Source organism: Genypterus blacodes, unplaced genomic scaffold (genome assembly GCF_046128005.1).
Source record: "Genypterus blacodes isolate CSIRO-AG114 ecotype Tasmania unplaced genomic scaffold, CSIRO-AGI_Gbla_v1 ptg000067l_1, whole genome shotgun sequence".
NCBI classification, from domain to species: domain Eukaryota; kingdom Metazoa; phylum Chordata; class Actinopteri; order Ophidiiformes; family Ophidiidae; genus Genypterus; species Genypterus blacodes.
The window spans coordinates 12,775,496-12,794,053 of NW_027466879.1; the positions used below are offsets into that span (position 1 = coordinate 12,775,496).

Genomic DNA, 18,558 nt, shown 5'->3' on the forward strand with positions numbered 1-18,558 from the left:
TGATTGTAAAAAGGGAGAAAGGCGCAGTGTGGCCAAGGATCATTTAGCGTGGACGGCTTGAAATATAAAACGTAAATAGTGGCGAGATGTGCTGTGTGCGGAGCGGAGCGAGCAGGAGGAGACCGAGGCTCAGGATGCTGCAGGAACCAGCAGATCCTGGACTGCAGGATGTGCAACGATGTGTTAAATGAAATGCAGCTGTTGAAATACAAAAGGGGGAAAAATCTACACTTTGGATAAAAAGAGGAAAGGAAGCCGTCGAAGGATTTATTTTGGTGATTTATATTAGAACACTTTAATTAAAATGTTAAAATTAAATGCTTTATTAAATACATTTTAGTTTTCAAGGGTTGAATATAATTTGAAATGTACAGAAAATACCGATTACCGAAAAGCCGCGTGTGTGTGTGTATGTCTGTGCGTGTGTGTGTTTTTGACTTACCTCGCGTTTAACCCGTCAGGACTTTTATTGCACTTCGGTAAAAGTGTGTATTCATCATGGATCAGTCAAAAGCCTCCAACCCACAGCGGACGGTTCATTCAGCGCGGCGGTCGATTGTTTAATTAGAGATTCCAGTGATTGACACCAGGAACTCACCAATTAAAACTCTGCGATATTTTTTAATGATCCGAGTTGACAGTGAAGCTCTCTCACACACACGTTCACACACGCACACACACTTCCGTCTCTTTTGCAAACTCAAGAAAAAATATTCAAATATTATTTTATATTTTATTACAAAAACACAAAACCAGAAAAACAAAAAGACAAAAAAATGTTTTCTTGAAGAATGAATGAACGCTTGAAATAATCGTTTTAATTATATATTTAATAAAAGCAGGAATAAAAGCACACAAACACACAATGATTCTTTTGGAAAACTGATGTATTTGATTATTAGAGTAAAGAATTACAGTATCTTAGTTGTTAGTAGGTATTAAAGTGTAGAGAAACTGGACCCATAAAGATCTTCCAACTTTCCAAGAAAGTGCATGTAACAGTCCGAAGGTTGTCAAACCCAATATATATTTATATTTATAAAAACACTATCATTTTGTCCCCTGGCCATGATGGACTTTTTCTTTTGTTTACTATATGTACATTTTCTCATGAGGGAGTTTGTATTTCCACATCTGAACATATTTACAGAAGCGTCAACACACAACTTTGCACTTGATGATGTCATTAAGGATGCTGGGACATAGCAGCAATGTGGAAATCCAGCTAAAACGCTCATTTGATTGGCTGATTTAGTTCCAAACGACGGGAAGGAGGCCAAACCAGAAGTTCCCCTCTTCGCAACTGTCTTGCTTTCAACAACACACCAACGTACAAGCAACAGAAAATAAAGAGATTGAGGGGGAAAATATGGAAGTAAACAAAAAAAAGTATAAAGTACAATACACAGAAACAGTAACAACAAGAGTTAACACTAAAGAAACACTTGAAATGCAGCAAACTTCAATGTTTTGTCTTCCTTAAATAAAATGAATGTAATAAAATCAGGAAAGAAAGGAACTGCCTCCCCGTGTCCCCTGCCTGAATGTCATTGTTTTGTCTCAAAGAGGGAAGAGGGCATGAACACGTAGATGTTAGACCATCTAGAGAAGATCAGTGTACATTATTTACAGCAAGCCTGTTTGCTTATTACAGAGCTAATGCATCACATGAACATCGACAGTTCGGTTATAGCTACTACAGACAAAAAATAACTTAATGCCAAGGTTATCTACCCAGATATTCTAAGTTTCAAAAGCACATTTTAAGCACCCATACATACCCATTCTGGCTTTAAAACAAACAAAAACCTAACTGTTAATGCTTCCACTTGGTTTCAAGCAAGGTTATAATCACTAATAAATAAGCTCCTTAAATCTATAACATGTACATTGTACAAAAAAAGCAACTTGTCTTCACACCGATGTTCGTAAAGTTCCAATGGCGAGCAAAGCAGTTCAGTTGTTTTTGTCCCTGTCTTGTTCTCTTTCTGTCTCGTCTCTATGTGTATATACTGTATGTGTACAGTTTGCCTTAGGGCATCTTCATGCGTCTGTGCACGACTGAGGACAAACGCTCTAGTTGGTGACAATTTCTTTATTGTCCTCCATGAAACGTGTGAACCGGAAATGGGCCCCGTTCTCTGTGTTTGCCATTTTCTCCAGACCAGCCAGTGCAGCGTTGGGCTCTGCGCTGTGCAGCTTGTCTAGGCTGCCGGTGAGGCCACCGATGGGAGAGCTGCCCCCGTTCCCCATGCCGCCCGACATAGGTGGAATGCCTCCATTCTGGATCACGGAAATCTCATTTGTCTTCATTGCGAGGCCGTTGGAGAAGGCTGCGGCGTACTGGTTCCAGAAACTAGCCGGGTCTCCGTTGCTGACCCTCGATGCCATGTCCTTCTGGAAGATCTCAGGAAACTTGACAGGGTTGGTGCCCAGGAAGGCCATTGGCCCGTCCACAGAGAGCCTGCGGCCACGTCTGGCAGGAGCGCTGTTCCACATGTGTGTGCCCATATGAACCTACACACACAGACGGGTAGGAGGGAAGGGCGAGGGTAATAGGGAGGGAGGAGAGACAGAGACAGAGCAATGAGAGGGATGAAAATTAGTGATGTTTACAAACTCGGCCACAAGAGCTGCACATGAGATGATGCAATGGAAAAAATGATAATAATGCTTGACTTCAAATTAAAATAGCTTCACACCCCGGGTGCAGCAGACTAGTCGGTTGCCTGTGCTGTGTGAGGTACCAGCATGCTGTAAGCATCTGATTTTGGCAGCGCTGATGCTCTGCACACTGTTAAATCTAAAACGTTCCATGTTCCATGACAAACACTAATATTTTCTGTCCTCCCTAATTTGACAAGATAATGTATTTAAATACAACCTGGAACACACAACAGCTCATGTACTTTTTCTCTTTGGCAAAGAACACACAGATTTTTTAAACCACTACAAATCCTGTATCCATTTTAAAATTTAACACATTATCTTATTCTTCTCACAATATGCAGCTGTAAATGATTGACGCGTTATGGAAAACTGCAGTATGACTGATTCATGGAGATTGCCTCTGATCAGTACTCTGAATCACTCTGCACTGTGCTTGTGCTGATCACACTCTGGACAATGATCATAATGAGGTGACTCAGTCTTTCCACTAAGGCCATTTCTTACTTTTCTCAAAGGCCTGTTCCTTTCCTTTATTATAAAACCTTCTCACGCTCAAGCTTTTTAGGAGAACCACCGTTTTTTCTAGATATTTCTGTATTTACCTTGAGGTTTCCTTTCGTGGTAAAAGCCCGACCACAGATGCTGCAGGCAAAGGGTTTCTCCCCTGTGTGGGTCCTCTCGTGGATCTGCAGAGCGCTGGAGGAGGAGAAACACTTCCCGCAGGTGTTGCAGAAGTGCTGCTTGGGAGTCCTGCGTGGCGGAGCGGAGGAGAGCACTGGAGAGGTGGACGCGGAGGACGTGACAAAGCCGGGGGGCATTTCCTTGACCTCTTGGTGAAGGCTGTGGAAGAAGCCATTGACCTCGGGTTTAGTGAGGGAGCAGACAGAGAGGAGAGATGGGGTGGGGCTGCAGGAGAGGCTGGTGTTTGACGGCTCAAAGAGCTGTGACGGCAGGTCTCTCATTTGATGTGTAAGCATGTGCTGCTTGAGGTTGCCCTTGGTGGAGAAACCTCGGTTACAAGCCGTGCAAATAAATGGACGTTCTTTGGTATGGCTTCGGTAGTGAATGTCCAAGGCACTCTGACAAGCAAAGCTCTTTCCACAGATGTCACAGGATGTGTTCTTGATGGTGTTACGCTCACGGAACGGGAATATCATGCCCAGTGGGTCTTTTGGGGTATTGACAGACGTCAGGTCCAGAGCTCCAATGCTGGAGGGGTGAGAGTGTAAGAGGCTTGCACCAGTATGCTCAAAGGATAAGATCCTATGGTGCCTTTCTTCCAGACTTGGGGATTTACGTGTTTGTGGCTGCATGCTAGTGGGGGATGGCGCCTGCATGGAGGAGGTAGATTCTGACACAGCTGGACTCCCGGCGCTTTGGCTTTCAACATCCCCTCCCAGAGATGAAGAGTCATTGGTGAGGCAATCTCCCTCCATTAAGCCATTTGCAGCCTTCATCTGACTGACTTGCTCCTCCTCTGTTTCATTGTGGTGGACAATCTCGTGGATGCTTTTCTCTTGTCCTTCCTGGGCAGCCATATCAAAAGGACCTGGGGAGTTACATAGACTGTCGTGGGAGGCGTCAGCTGATCTGGGCGTGTCTGGAACGCTGCTGTCTGGGCCCTCCTCCATGCCTTCCTCCATACAGTCATCAGAGAAGTTCTCCAGGTCGTCAAAGTTTCTCTCCTCAAACGAGCCGGTGTCAGAGACCATGGACTCTGGGTAGCTGTCTGGCAGTGGGGTGTTGGGGATCTGCCCGCCCATGTGCATGCGAATATGCTGTTGCAGAACCACGGCATTAGTAAATTTCTTCTGACAGATAGGACAGGAGTGCTGGACTCTGAGAGGAGGCATGGCCCTATGAACGCTATAGTGTGTCTTTAGATTTCCCTTTGTGGTGAACGCTCTGCCACAGATTTTACACTTAAAGGGCCTTTCCCCAGTGTGAGTACGATAGTGCATCTTAAGAGCACTCTGACAACTGAGCACCCGGTGGCAGATGACACACTCATTTGGGTCTGTCACCTTTCTGTCAATGTTTTCCACAAGCTGCTGCAGCTTGGAGGTCTCCGACCCCTGTAGAGGATCCAGAATCCCTCCAAAGGGGAATTTAGCCTTGAACTGGTCAGACATGAGAGGCATGAGTGGGTTGGTCATCATGGGCGGACTGTTAGATGTTGTGTATTCGGTAGTGCTCTCAGAGGCAGAGCTCACATTTGTCATGAAGCCTGAGGAGTGGCTGCCTTCATCAGTTTTCCCATTTGAGGTAGGCAGAGTTGCACTTTCTCCCTCTTCAGTCACTCCATCATTACTTCTCGCTGAAGGCTCGGCAGCACCTGAGTCACTCTTTGCAGTAACAGAAGGGCTTGTTATGGCTATTGAGTGATCTTCCTTTTTTATGAAATGTGGCAGGCTCGGCATTGTCGGCGGCAGCAGCATACCAACTGAGGAGGTGAGCGTAGGCAACACCGGTTTGCTGTCCAGCCAGCTGGTAACAGGTTTCTCAGGTGGCATAGACATGCCGTACGGAATTCCGGTGCTAGTCGGTATGTTGTCTAAATGCTCGGGAACGGGATAGGGGTTCATCTGGATGTGTGGATATTTTTCTTTATGACGCTGGAAATGTACCTTCAGGTTACCACGGGTGGAGAAGCGGTTCCCACAGATATTACACTTGTATGGTCTCTCCCCAGTGTGGGAGCGCAGGTGGATCTGCAAGGCACTGTCACTCCCAAACACCTTGCCACAAAATCTGCACTTATGCTTGAAGAAAGCCTCCTCGGAACTGCTCTTGTGTTCAAATGAAGAGATGTTGGGTGGTTTGCCTTTTCTCTGGGCCAGAGCTGCTAAGGAGTTGAGGTCCTCTACAGTGGTGCCAATGCTGGGCAGGGAGCTGGAGAACATTGGGTTACCGGGTGGGGGCTGAGGTAGAAGGGGATTCACTGCTGAGTTTAATAAGCTACCTATCCCAAATGAAGGTGTGGATGACTTACCTAGTGAGGAGTTACTAATCTTAGAGTGGAGGCTGCTAATATGACTTGGCCTCTTGTCAGTGGACTGGGAGTTAACTGTCGATGGCCCCAGTGTGTTAATGCTCTGAGATGTCTCATTGTCATTCGGGTGGGACTGAGGTAGCTGTGCCGCTGCAGCCAGCTGCTTTAGGCTGCTGATGCTGGCTGACTGACTGGCCAGGTTCTGTGCTAGGCCTGCGGCTGCAGCCAGCTGTTGAGAGAGATGAGAGCTGAGCGTGGACAGTGGGCTAGCTGCAGTCCCCATTGTGCCTGGAGCTGAAGCTGGGGGCACCTGCATTTCTGGGGTTTGAGAGGCCAGTAGCAGTATCTGATGGCGGATCTGCTCTATAAGCTGCAGCTGATGGATCTGTTGCTGTTGCAGCGCTAGGAGTTGTTCCATTAGGGCCGGCACTGCCACTCTGGGGCCCCCAGGGGAGCGGCCCTCTTGAGAGAACTGGGCCACTGCCACTTTGGTGCTTTGTAGGTTTTCAATTATGACATTGCTGTTGATCATGGAAAAGTTACCCAGTTCGGTCAGATTGCTGAGCTGAGGTAATGGGCCAGAAATAGCTGAAGTACCCACTGCGGGACCGGCGGTGCTCCTGCCACCATGGCTGCTAACTGTGTTGATGGGGCTCCCGCTCTCTGTGTGACTGCAATCCTCTTCATGACCACTGCTGATTCCAGAAACGTCCACGTCCATGGATTCGTCTTTGTCGAGAGCGCTAGGCTCCAAAAGGTCACTGCCCTCTGCTTGATCAGTGTTATTAGCTGTGTCATTCATCTGGTCATCAGGATTATAGGGAGGGGAACCAGGCGAGAAAGTTCCGGCAGGGGAGACAGGATGTTCATTCACTATCAGAACTAGCTGATTCTTAGTGCAATTCTTTTGGTGTTCCTCAAGATCTGACAGCTCAAAGAACTCAGCACAACATCTGCTACAGACGTGAGCTTCTGACTCCTTGGAGGGAGGGTCCTCAGAGCAAAGTCCTGTGTCCCCTGGAAAACAAAGAGAGGAAACAGAGGATTAGTGATTACAAATGTTTTGCAGCTGAAGAAGCAGCTTTATCTGCTCAAATTCCATTGTTGTTAATCTTAAATTAATCAGTTTTACACTTATCCCATTGATGTGTTCACAAAACAACGATCGAAAAGCAACAATAAGCCAACAGAAATGAGAAAAGCCTTATTCAATGCAGTGGCCTCTGAAACATGATAAGAGGAGATACAAAATCAATGGGACAACTCCAATAGTGCTTAAAAGTGATCTTTGAAGATGCACATCTGGGTTTCATCAGCACACGCACAGGTAATCATTTTCTTCAGATAATCCATCAAAATATAGAACAGAGTGAAGTGAGGACACTGAGTCTTAATGAAATTTCATAGAAAACCATTGATTTCCTATAGTCCATGCCCTTCAAAGTCTACTTGTCCACTCGGCGTAAATCAAGCATTTGAAGGACTTATTAGACTTTCAATTTGCTGTCAACTTTGCTCATTTTCAGGCAGCAATAGGCATTTTGGACAGGTTATCTATGTCACTAAACTCATTTGTATCCACATAGGCTACAACCACGGTTCAACTTGAACAACAGTGCCTGTGGCATCCAGATTGATGCGTGTGCACGCTTAACAACAACAATCAAATCAAATGAAAGAAAGAAAGAAAGAAAGAAAGAAATGAAAAACTATAAAATAGGAAATTATTTGTCATCTTAAAAGATGCCAATCACTGCCGAAAAAAAATCACCTAAATGCGCAAAAACACTAAAAAATGAAGTTGAATTTTGAAGAAGAGAAGGAAAACAGAAAAAAAATCGAATCAAAGTGCTTCTTACTTAAATTGTGAATAAAATAATGAAAAAGATCAATCTTGTCAAATAAAAGCTGTCAGGCAGTACATCACAACGCCTGTATGAAAAACTTGCCAGTACTGAAAAACTGGACACAGCAGAGCGAAGCAGGCGCAGAACCTTCTGTTGTCTCTCAAACGATACTACAACAGGAATGACCAACTTTCAAATGCGCAAAGCAAGTTTTTTAAATTTACATTTTAATAAACAGGGCAAAACAGGCAATACAACACCCTGCCCCTAGGATCCAGTCATTCCTTATTCCTTTCCTTCTTTGTCACACTAAAATGTGACTATTTAACATACAAGTTGATTTACAAATTGCATTTCTCTATGAATCCCTTTCATTGTGACTCTGGCCCCTCAACACTTTCATCAGGGCCAAGAATTCATTTGCAAATGAAACCCAGAGAAGTGCAGCCCTGCCCCACAGAGAGACAGGATGCCTTCCCATTGTTCGCGCAGCATGGGAGCGGCGGGGATCGTCGGCACAGCCTGGCCCTGCTCATCTCAGTCGACTCAAAGCAGATCCTGTTTAATTCAGGGATTATCTGCCTCAATGTTTCTTTGCTCAGAGACATCAGATAACGCAAAGTTGCCATGACAGTAAACCCTGGCCCTCACACCACCAAACCATGCAAACGGGGAAGACTCAACTTTAATGATAACTTTTCATGTTAAATCCGCCTTGCAGCCACCCACCAACCTGCAACCCCCAAGCATTAATATCTAAAAAATGTGCTTGATTTATTGTGTGAAAAATGCCTCCTCTGTGTTCTCAAGGCTGCGTTTAAGTCTGTAAGTGGGATGAAAATAGGAGTCATACGCGAGATAAAATCAACCTTTGACTTTAAAGAGTCGAAAAAATACGTGGAATGTAGATGAGACAGATAACAATAAATTAGTTGTGTGTGGATGTGTGTGTGTGAGCCGGTGAGACAGTGAAAAACACACTCCTGCTGTATATTCAAGCAGAGAACTTATAGAGTCGACTGAAATGACTGTGATTTAATTGTTTAACATGTGCAAACTATAAGAAGTACTTCAGTGTTAAAATTTGTGAAATATCTATATCAAAAATTGCAATAATTTATGAAGATAATTCAGATAATAATTTGTAAATCCTGCAGCATTGCCAGTTATAGTTCACATAATAGTGAGTCTATACTAAATATGAGTAATTTTACAGCATAAAATTACTACTGCAGGTTACAGTAACACATTGTGTGTAATTAATTATTTCAGCAAATTTCAGAAAAATCTTGCATTTAATCCAAAAACATTTTAGGCATTTGTATCCAAGAGATTACTGAAGTAGAGTGAACCATTTCCATGAGAATTTCAAAAGCAGCAATGGTTTCCTCTCCTCTTTCCGAAGTCTACTAAGTTAAGAATGTGAGAAAAGACAAAGAAAAGAAGGACGAGAACGCCTCAGTTGTGTTTCGGTGGATCTAAACGCTTACAGGGCTACAGATGTGCTCTTTAAAACCGTGCAATGATCGGTTTTACATTACTTGACAGCAAAAACGCATCAAGGCGAAATCAATGCATGTCAACAACACCCACTGTCCAAATGACAAAGATCACTGTAGCAAACTGTGCAGATGCGAGCGCTCGGCTTAATTCCCCAAAAAGCAAAGATTAACTCAGAATTAAAGATAAAAAATCAACTTGTGTAAGGAAGGAGTCTGTAAAACTTCCATCTAATCTGTATCAAAAGCACAATGAAACTGCCGCGCAGGACTAAGAAGTGTCAGGAGAGACAAAGAGCAGACAGGACAGAGTCACCAAGTCTGAATATGAGACAAAAAAAAGCGAGGATTAGTAGAAAAGTTGACAAGAGAGCATTGAGAGTTCCTACATTATTTTTTGGCAGGGGGCCGCTGTGAGCCTCTTGACACTTGTAACTTCAGGAGGGTCTCTGCCCACATCGTCTCCGGCACTCGGGACTCATCCTTGTGAACACTAGATGGTGATCCACTAAAGCTGCCGCGGTCCAGCACAAGACTCAAATCTCAGAAGCTCTGCCCCGGTGACATGCTTAAAGCTTAAGGGGAGGGAAAAAAAGGCCAACAAGTCCTTCAGGCTACAGCCAGACTTGTGCTACATAAACACTGGCAAAATGACAAGTCACCCACTCGCTGTTTGCAAGGGGAATAAGTGCAAAAAAAGGAGGCTGCCCTGCCAGTCTCTCCTGCAGGGGGGTCCACTCTGATAGGGTGAGAGGGGGATGGCCACAACACTGATAAGGCCTCACACACACTCACTTAAATAAAGAGCTAAGGCCCTCGCTAGGCCGCCTGTGGCTCCGATCGGCGGGGTCAAGGCGAGGTAGAGAGGAACACACTGAGCCCTGAACTCTCATCACCTCCACACAGAGGGACACTGGCAAAGGTTAAAACAGCTCTACATCCCACCCTCTGTGGCTCTCGCTCCCGACCTCCCTGCCTGCAACATCGGCCCTCAAGCAAGCGCCACCGACACGCAGCTACAGACACACAATGACTTTCTGTTTTCACTTTTTTTTTTTGCCTGACACAAGGCTCAGCAAAACACACACACTGCATTTGTTGTTCGCACTCAGCGGTCACCGACGTAGAACAAGAAATTTAAAAGCATGTCCCTACCCTTATAATTACACACACACACACACACAAGACACATGCAACTACAGTATTTTACCATATGGCATCGTATTGGATGACAATTGTGTGAATTTTGTATCCAGTGACCAAACTGACTCTTCCTCAAGTTGATTTGATTTAAAGGACAAAATGCAGGAAAAGACAGCATTCAAGAAATAACCTATTTTTTTTGCATTTATCATCAAAATCCAACAAAATGGTCCACATGTGCATTTTCCACAAACTGAAAGACAAAACTCTTCATTTGAAATGACCTGCACATCCTATAAATCTGTATTTAAATGTCAGAATATTTACAGTGTAAATTTACAGACGCCAACCTGCGACTTTAACCTGCATCACAAATAATTCAAGTCTGAAATCTGCGTTTTACTAAAATACATTTTTGACAAATGATATTATGATGAGAATTAATGAACGACGTGTGGAAATTGTCGGTATTCGATTCGTTTGAATACACACAATTATTGGGGGGAAACGACGATTCATTTCTTGCTCTTGAACGCAACATAAGAGAGGTCGGTCAGCTACAAACACGTAGCAACTGTGTAAAGAAATTCGTGTCTTCACATTATCGTGATGGCAAGTTTAGCTCTGCAAAATTAATCATGCCACAATTAATAACAACAGAATTCTCGCTGCACAAGTGTGGAATTTTACGTGTTTGATTGTCACTTTGAAAGAGCCGATTTCACACAAGAACGTCAACATTTACGACAAAAACAGTTTTTGGTTGACTTTAAGCAGTCAGATGAATCATTCTTATTGGTGTAATTCCCTCAGCAGGCCGGTGGATCGTGTTTAAACGCGAACTGCTCTCAATTTTCGATAGCAAAAACTAAAACAAGCACATTTTTATCACTCAAATACTGATTTCGGTTGTGGGAATCTACAAATCATTTTGCAGTTAAACTGTAGTGGGTGTGTGGGTGTGTGTGTGTGTGTGTGTAAGAGAGAGAGAGAAGGTCTGAGAGCGAGATAGGAACTTTACCACATTTTAAATTATAAGAACAAAGTATAAATAAAGAGGAATAATTAGTTGTTCTGATCACGTGCGTTCCTTTCCTCTCCAAATACTTTAAATTTCAGGTTTTTTGTCCGATTTTTAAGCTCGTTGATGAGCAAAACACGAAACGACTTCCTGAAACTGATTTTCCACTACAGACGCAAAAACAGCGTGAGCGGAGGACACACACACTTTCACACACCCTCACTCAGACACACACACACAGGAGAGCTGTGAGCCCCGGGACCCATGGAAAGTTGGGAGCACCGGCAGGAGTCGAGCCGGCGTGTGTGTGTGTGTGAGCCGGTGGAGGCGCACAGAGAGCAGCGCTGAACGGACGCAAACATCCGGGAGAAGCGAAAACTCTGCTCCTTTCCAAACTTAACACTATTTAAAGCTGAAGCCCGGGCTGAAAAACTTTTGTGACTTTTTAAACACGTTTCCTGCGTAAACGTGACGTTAGAAATAAGGAACACAATCGTACTGTTCCCTTAACTTTTATCCTTCATCGTCAACTTCCTGTAATAACAAAGATGATATGAGGATAAAACCCCCAAACTAAACGACCTTCCTCTCTAGGTCGGTATACAGTGATTTCAGACGATATCCCGAAGATCAAGTTGACTAGAAAGTGCTCCAGACTTTCACAAACGAACACGTCGCAACGACAACAACAACAACAACTACAACCAACATAAACTCAATTCAAAGACTTCAATTTAAACGGTTAAATGTGTTTTAAAATGTGATATAAAACGGCAAAGCTGCGGGTGAAGGAGGCGGACAGGCTGCGTGGAACTCACCATTGTGCTCCGATAAAGGCAGATGAGGGTCGGATTGGAAGTGTTGCGGCTTCGCTTGTTTCCTCCGCGACATGCTGGCTGGCACATCGGCAGGCAACGAATAAAAAAATGACTACAAAAACCTTTTCTCAAAAAATTACGTAAATCGAGCCCATCCACCGCGCATGTGCCCCCGTTATGATTATCAATAATGCTCTGCGATTAATCATACAGGGAGGAGAGGGAGGGAGGGGAGGGGGGGCTTCTTTGAAAGGCGATTGGCACCTCGCCAGCCCCCCTCCTATTCAAATGAAGTCTCTTTAATCAATTAGCTCCTGATTTGCTGGGGACTCTTGTCTCTCTCTCTGCTCCCACCCAATGAGTTGATCCGTACGGGGAGGAAAGGCTGGTCTCTCCCCAAACTCCCCTTTAGATACGGGTTAACCCCTTCTATTGGCCGGGTAACGGCTTATCTTCACTACTTCAAGGTTGGAAGGTGTGGGGGGGATGAATGTCAGCAGCAGCGTCTTGAGTCCATGCCTGCGACAGGATCTTTCAATCTTTCACGCCGATCACAGTTTGTCTGTCTCTCTCTCTCTCTCTCCTCTCCCAAAGGTGAACTCGTACCCGTTGCGCGGCGCTCCCCCCCCCAAAAAAAGTCAAAACTCAAGCGCGATCGCCGAGTAACTTTCTTCTTTTCTCTCTACAACTCGGTAGTCCGTCCTCCGGTCTTCATTAAGGTCGTTGTTAATTCAGCTCTTGTTGCGTTGCACACCGACACCTCTCTCTCTCTCTCCCTCTCCCTCTCTTTCAGCGGCTCAAGCGGAGGCTCCCGGTGCGTAAAAGAAGAACCTTTCGGGTCTCACAAAACAGGCTCCCGTGCGTAAAAGCGGCACCGGCGCGCGTCCACCGGAGGAGTCCAGCGTGTTATCCAGCGGCACAATCAGGCTCATTTGATTATTATGAGTGAAAAGGGGATTTAGTTAGTAACACGTTTTCATCACACACACTGCATTCCGCGAATAAACAAACTTTGAGGGCCCGTGTGGGACAAATGTGGAGCCCCGCCCACCTCGGATCTGATTGGTCACCGGGCTATTCAGTCACAGCGCGCCGCTCATCTCCTCCTCCTCCCCTCTCTCTCTCTCTCTCTCTCTCTCTCTCTCTCTCTCTCTGTTACTCCCTCCCTCTCTCTCTCTCTCCCTCTCTCTCTCTCTCTCTCTCATACTCACACCAGATCCCAAACGCTTTGTGCACACAAGGATGATCAGTGGTAAAGAGCGAGAAGAGGACAGAAGCTTCATCTGTCTGGAGATAAAAAAAATAAATAAAGCGATTTATTTATACAATGTTTTATACGCAGAATCTTATATATTTTTTTCAAATCTCACAATCGAGACGTCCCATCAACACAACACACCATCAGTTTAATAACTTCGAAGGGGGGGGGGGGTTGTTTGTCTTTATGTCTTCGCCATCCAGTGGGATGTTTGTACTGCAAAACCGCACCAACACAGCAAGTCTGATCAAAAATGGGATGTTTAGAAGTTGTTTTTTCCCTTTTATTTCTAAAACAAATGAGAGCAATCAACCAGTAGAACGATGGAATGAGCGATAGAATACACTGGCTACTGTAAAGCTATTTTAATTTCGTACCTAAATAGAAGATGTACATATTATTATTATTATTATTATTATTATTATTATTATTATTATTATTATTATTATTATCATTATCATTATTCAATGCCCTGATAACGCGCTAACAGGAGTGTGTGTGCGTGTGTGTGTGTGTGTGTGTGTGTGAGTGTGTGTGTGTGTGTGTGTGTGTGTGTGTGTGTGTGTGTGTGTGTCTTCAGTGGGGATCTGTTAAGAGGGCAAGAGGTCCCGCGGGAGCTTCATCTGCGCGCCGAGTCGAGTAGATTTATTACGTGAAAAAGATAAACGAAGCTCTCAGTCGAGTTGATTTTGAGAAATGAAGATAATAACGTTACTATAGGTGATGCCTCGGATGCCATTATTTTTCACTGAATATTTAAAGAGCAGCTGCGGGCGAGATGGATCTGGTCCTCTCTTGTGTCAGCTATCTTTTAGTTTCGACGAGCCTTTACTATTTACTTATTCATGAAAAAAAGGAAAGAGCAGGGGAGGAAAATCAAATACTTCTGATGGCTCTGAGTGATCTCCTTTATCAATGCTTTACACCCAAATCATTACCGGATGTTGCTGCTTTCCCCACCACCACCACCCCACGTTTAGTTAAGCGTCATGATATCTTAATATTTGAGAATGTAAATCGAAATTTAGACCGTGACTAACGGCAAAGAAACAGCTAAAAGCTCATTAATAGGGGGAAACGTGTATGTGTGTATCCTTAATAAGCCTCTTGCAATTATGTGCACCAAACTTGAAATTGCAAAGGAGAGAAGGAAGAAGAAAGAAAGAAAGGGGGGGGGGGGGGGGGGGGGGGGGTCTGCAATATTGTAATGTCCCGGGCGGGAAAATCAATGTGCAGTTAATTGATGTGAGTGTTGGTGTGAGATTGTAAACAGGGTGATTTGCAACCCAGCCGAGCGGGAGACATTTTAAATGGGATTCACTCAGGACAGCGAGGATACAGTGTTAACAATCCTGGGCTGAATGACACACACACACACACACACACACACACATATTTGGGGGGGAACTCAATAAAATAATAATAATAATATTATAAATTTCGAACTGTGGCTGGGTGAGATTTTACAGTCATTCTGGCGCGAGGCTGGATCACTAAATATTGTTATTTATTTTAATAACCTGCTCAGATTTAAGAGTAAAGGCGGTCTAAAGCTGATCTGAAGTGAGTTAAGACACTCATTTGAATTCATATTTGAGTTATTAATATACTCGGAATCTAAATCATAATATGAACTTTTAATTAACTTCCTGATATTAATGTGTTTTTACTTGTGCTGAATTTAGTGCAATAATTTCACACCTGGTCAAATAAAAGCGCTCAGATCAATAAGCTACCAGTTGCTGTTTGTCACTATGGAAAACAGCGTCTTTATTTCCTGAGGGGTGACAGAATGGCGCATAAAGTGCGCGTCTGTCTGTTACGCGCAATCAATGCGCTGCGGCAGATATCAGAGCGGGTCCGGATGGGCGCCATCGCTCACTATTATCACTGACATCCTGTAATTGATCATCGCTCAGAAAACACACGCACGCACGCACGCACGCACACACGCGCGCACACACACACACACACACACACACACACACACACACACACACACACACACACACACACACACACACACACACACACAGGCTGCGCGCATAATGGAGGAGTTAGAGCGGGGGAATCTCCCAAAGCGGCGCGCAGTTGTTAGTGATCCTCATTCAAGTGTTTGTAACCAGAAAGGCTCTTTTTTTTTTTTTTTTACACCGCATTCAACACGTGGTGGGCTTCTATTCACGACCCCTGCTCAACACGATGCCTAAAGAATTACAACGAGTTGGATCAGGCGTTCATCTGGGTCAGCTGCGTCTGTGTGTGTGTGTGTGTGTGTGTGTGTGAGCGAGAGAGAGAGAGAGAGAGTGTGTGTGTGTTTGTGGGGACCTCAGTGGGAAGTGGAGAAAACATGGTGAAACTTCAGGATGCAGGTTTGTAAGGATTCACAACATTGATTCTAGTGTTAAAACAACAGCAGAGGCCCGATTCACTCACTGTTATTAACACACACCAGAATTATATGATGGACCTGATTTACATGCTGTTAATTGCAGATAATAAGGCCCATTTACCTTAAGATAATTAACGTTTGATTTTAATCCAAGGCAATCAAATTCATGCTATTAGATGAACATTTATATTTGCTTAAGTGATAGAGTGAGTCATATAATACATCCAAGCTCATTGTTGTGCTGTGGCGAGCAGAGGCACGTTGTTGGTTTACAGTGCAGAGTGAAGATGCTGGAGCCTGTCAGCCGGGTCGCTGGGCCTGGCTGGGCCTTCCTCGCAGCAGGCTGACGTCTTGCTCAGGGATTAGGAGCTTGATTAAAGGGACGGCATGTAAACTGGACTCCTGCTCAAAGACACGGGCCCACATTTCCCCTGCATGGTGTCATACAGCACCGCCTGCACGGCCCCACACAGCAGTGTCCCGGCTCCAGTGTCACTCCACTTTGATAACTGTGCCACTTTAGATCTTCTCCTGCAAACTTAACAAAGAATTTATCTTCTATCTTTAAACAATCGAGAGAGGGGACTTGAACATATCAGCTGCAGCTGAAATTATGACCTTTCCTCCTTGTGAAGTAAACATGACTCTCCGCTCCTCAGATGATCAGAATGCAGCGTGAAGAGCTCTGCTGTTACCACTTAGCAAGAAATCCCTTTGAAAAATCGCCTGCATTAAAATTCAGTACCTGCAGCAGCAGAGAATAGCCTCCATTAATTAAGAGATCAAACCCTTTCCATTGTCCTCCAGCAGTCCTGCCACCACTCGTCCCACAGATTGTCTCCCCCATTGTGCCCCCCTGACAACTTCCCGCAGCATCACCCGATATCAATGGGCCGTGTTTGTTTTTACATTATCTCAGCCGCAGTAACACACACACACACACACAGACATGCGCACACACACTTTTTTTCAACCCTTTCTTGTCGTGGGGGAAAACAAGCAAACACCTTAAGAGTGCCACAGAGGTGACAAAGGTCACAGGACCATCTGACCCCCTCCAGCAGTTAATGTGTGAGTTTCTGCGTGTGCGCTTATCCAAACAGCACACACACACACACACACAGCATGCCCCAAAGCTGTGCGACAATGTGTCTTATCAGCTGTAATCGCCTGGATAGCCATGTACAGAGATGTGGTCTAATGGATCCCTGATCAGGAGCCCTGTCCCCCCCCACACCCCTGTTCCCCCTGTGAGAGGAGCGGGACATCCAGCAGTGTCCCTGTCCCCATGCGTGTAACAGGAAACCGGACACACACCCGGCAAGCGTTCAGACTTGAAACCCAGTCTGACGTGCAGCATCTCGTTGCACAGTTTTGCACTTCACGGTCAACGTTTTGAATATTTAATGCTTGGATACTTATCAGGTACTTGTGTACATTTAAGTGTATGTGGATGTCACAAGGAGGTATTACATAATTTTAAATGTTAATAATGAAGTAATCAGAAGTTTTAAATGCACTTTTAATATAAGTGAAACAGTTTATTTAACTTCAAGAGAAAACAAAGGATGTAATTCGATACAAAGCTCAGAAAGTAGAAGTATATGTATTTCACCATAATGGCATTAGAAATAAGAAATAAAATCAAATTCCAAATCAGCGGTGGGTGGAAATGAAATCCCACACCATCCACGTAAAGCTGCTTTCAGTATTTTTAAAAGTGTGAAAGATAAAATAAACGAAGCCAAAATGCAAATGTGTTTATAGCTGTAATTCTGTAAGTCGTTACATTACGGGGACTTGGTCTGCTTCTCGTTACGCTGTGACCCATTCCCGCAAAAGTACTTTCTTTCCAAACAGACACTGAGACTTTCACAGAGTTGCAATCACTAAATCCTCCCCACTGTTATGACACAAATGCACTTGATTGTATCTGATTAAACATGCTCGCTTGAGTTGCATTAACAAGAAACACGGCGGCACTGGACCACCACCAAGAACCCCATTTCAGCTCCTCCGTATTCTCCCAAAAACACATTCTGCTTTCATATGACATTGACAAATGATATTTGGACGAGGAGGGATGCTTTGGTCGTTAGATGTTTCTGAGAACGGAGCCGGATTACGCCGACACACATCAACGAGGCAGGAGGTTACGTTCCAAACATCTTGAAGAAATTACAAGACATCACCAGCGAAAATCTGAGTGTTTATGTATTTCTGCGAATCTGGACGCGAACGCTTTAAAAAATTACAGTCGCGTCCCTACGTTTTGCTCCACACGCTCGTAAACACGGAACTTAACGTGTGTGAGGTCTCCGTCGCAGAGAGGCAGCACGCGGGACTGAGAGGAACGTGCAGGTACAAAGCTAGCGGACGTGAAAAATAAAACAAACCTCCTTTTTTTACAGTAAATACACCCACAAAAGTTGAAACGTATCAAGTGGTTTATTCACAGCGACTCTGGGCACAAGATGTTTATCAGCTGCCGGCAGACAGCTGTGTTGGCTGGCCGGCAGTTAACTGCGTCTCAGACAGCCTCTTATTGCTATTGATAGTTAGCATCAGTGTCCCAGCTGAGGAATGGAGCTGCTGTGGGCAAACCCAAAGCTATTGATCTCCTTCAAGCTTGTTCCTGAACGTTTCCCAGAGCAACGGTGTGCAAGGGGAGGTGTGTGTGTGTGGGGGGGATAGAGGCCTGCATGGAAGAAGGAAGGGGGGGGCCTTCGTTTGGTACCTGGAAGGAGATGTGATGATGATGCTATTTTCAGTCAATTGTTGCTCTTTTATTGGATCTTTGCGTCGTGTTGAAGTGACAGTCGTGCGTGATTGTTTGTTTTCCGCTGCCAACTGAGATTCTTCCTCACTTGTTGCATCAGTGAGGTCAGTTTTTAGTCAAAATCCTGTTCCGTTGATGA

At 44.6% G+C, this 18,558-nt stretch overlaps 1 protein-coding gene across 1 annotated transcript; it reads right to left on the reverse strand.

The window, feature by feature from the left end:
• Positions 1–809: 809 nt before the first annotated feature.
• sall1a (spalt-like transcription factor 1a) lies at positions 810–12,998 on the reverse strand. Its single transcript, XM_076155601.1, has 3 exons — positions 11,991–12,998; positions 3,273–6,679; positions 810–2,517 (listed from the first exon to the last, which is right to left on the reverse strand). Exons 1-3 carry the CDS (start codon positions 12,061–12,063, stop codon positions 2,077–2,079), a joined length of 3,921 nt encoding a protein of 1,306 aa, XP_076011716.1. The 5' UTR covers positions 12,064–12,998; the 3' UTR covers positions 810–2,076.
• Positions 12,999–18,558: the final 5,560 nt, after the last annotated feature.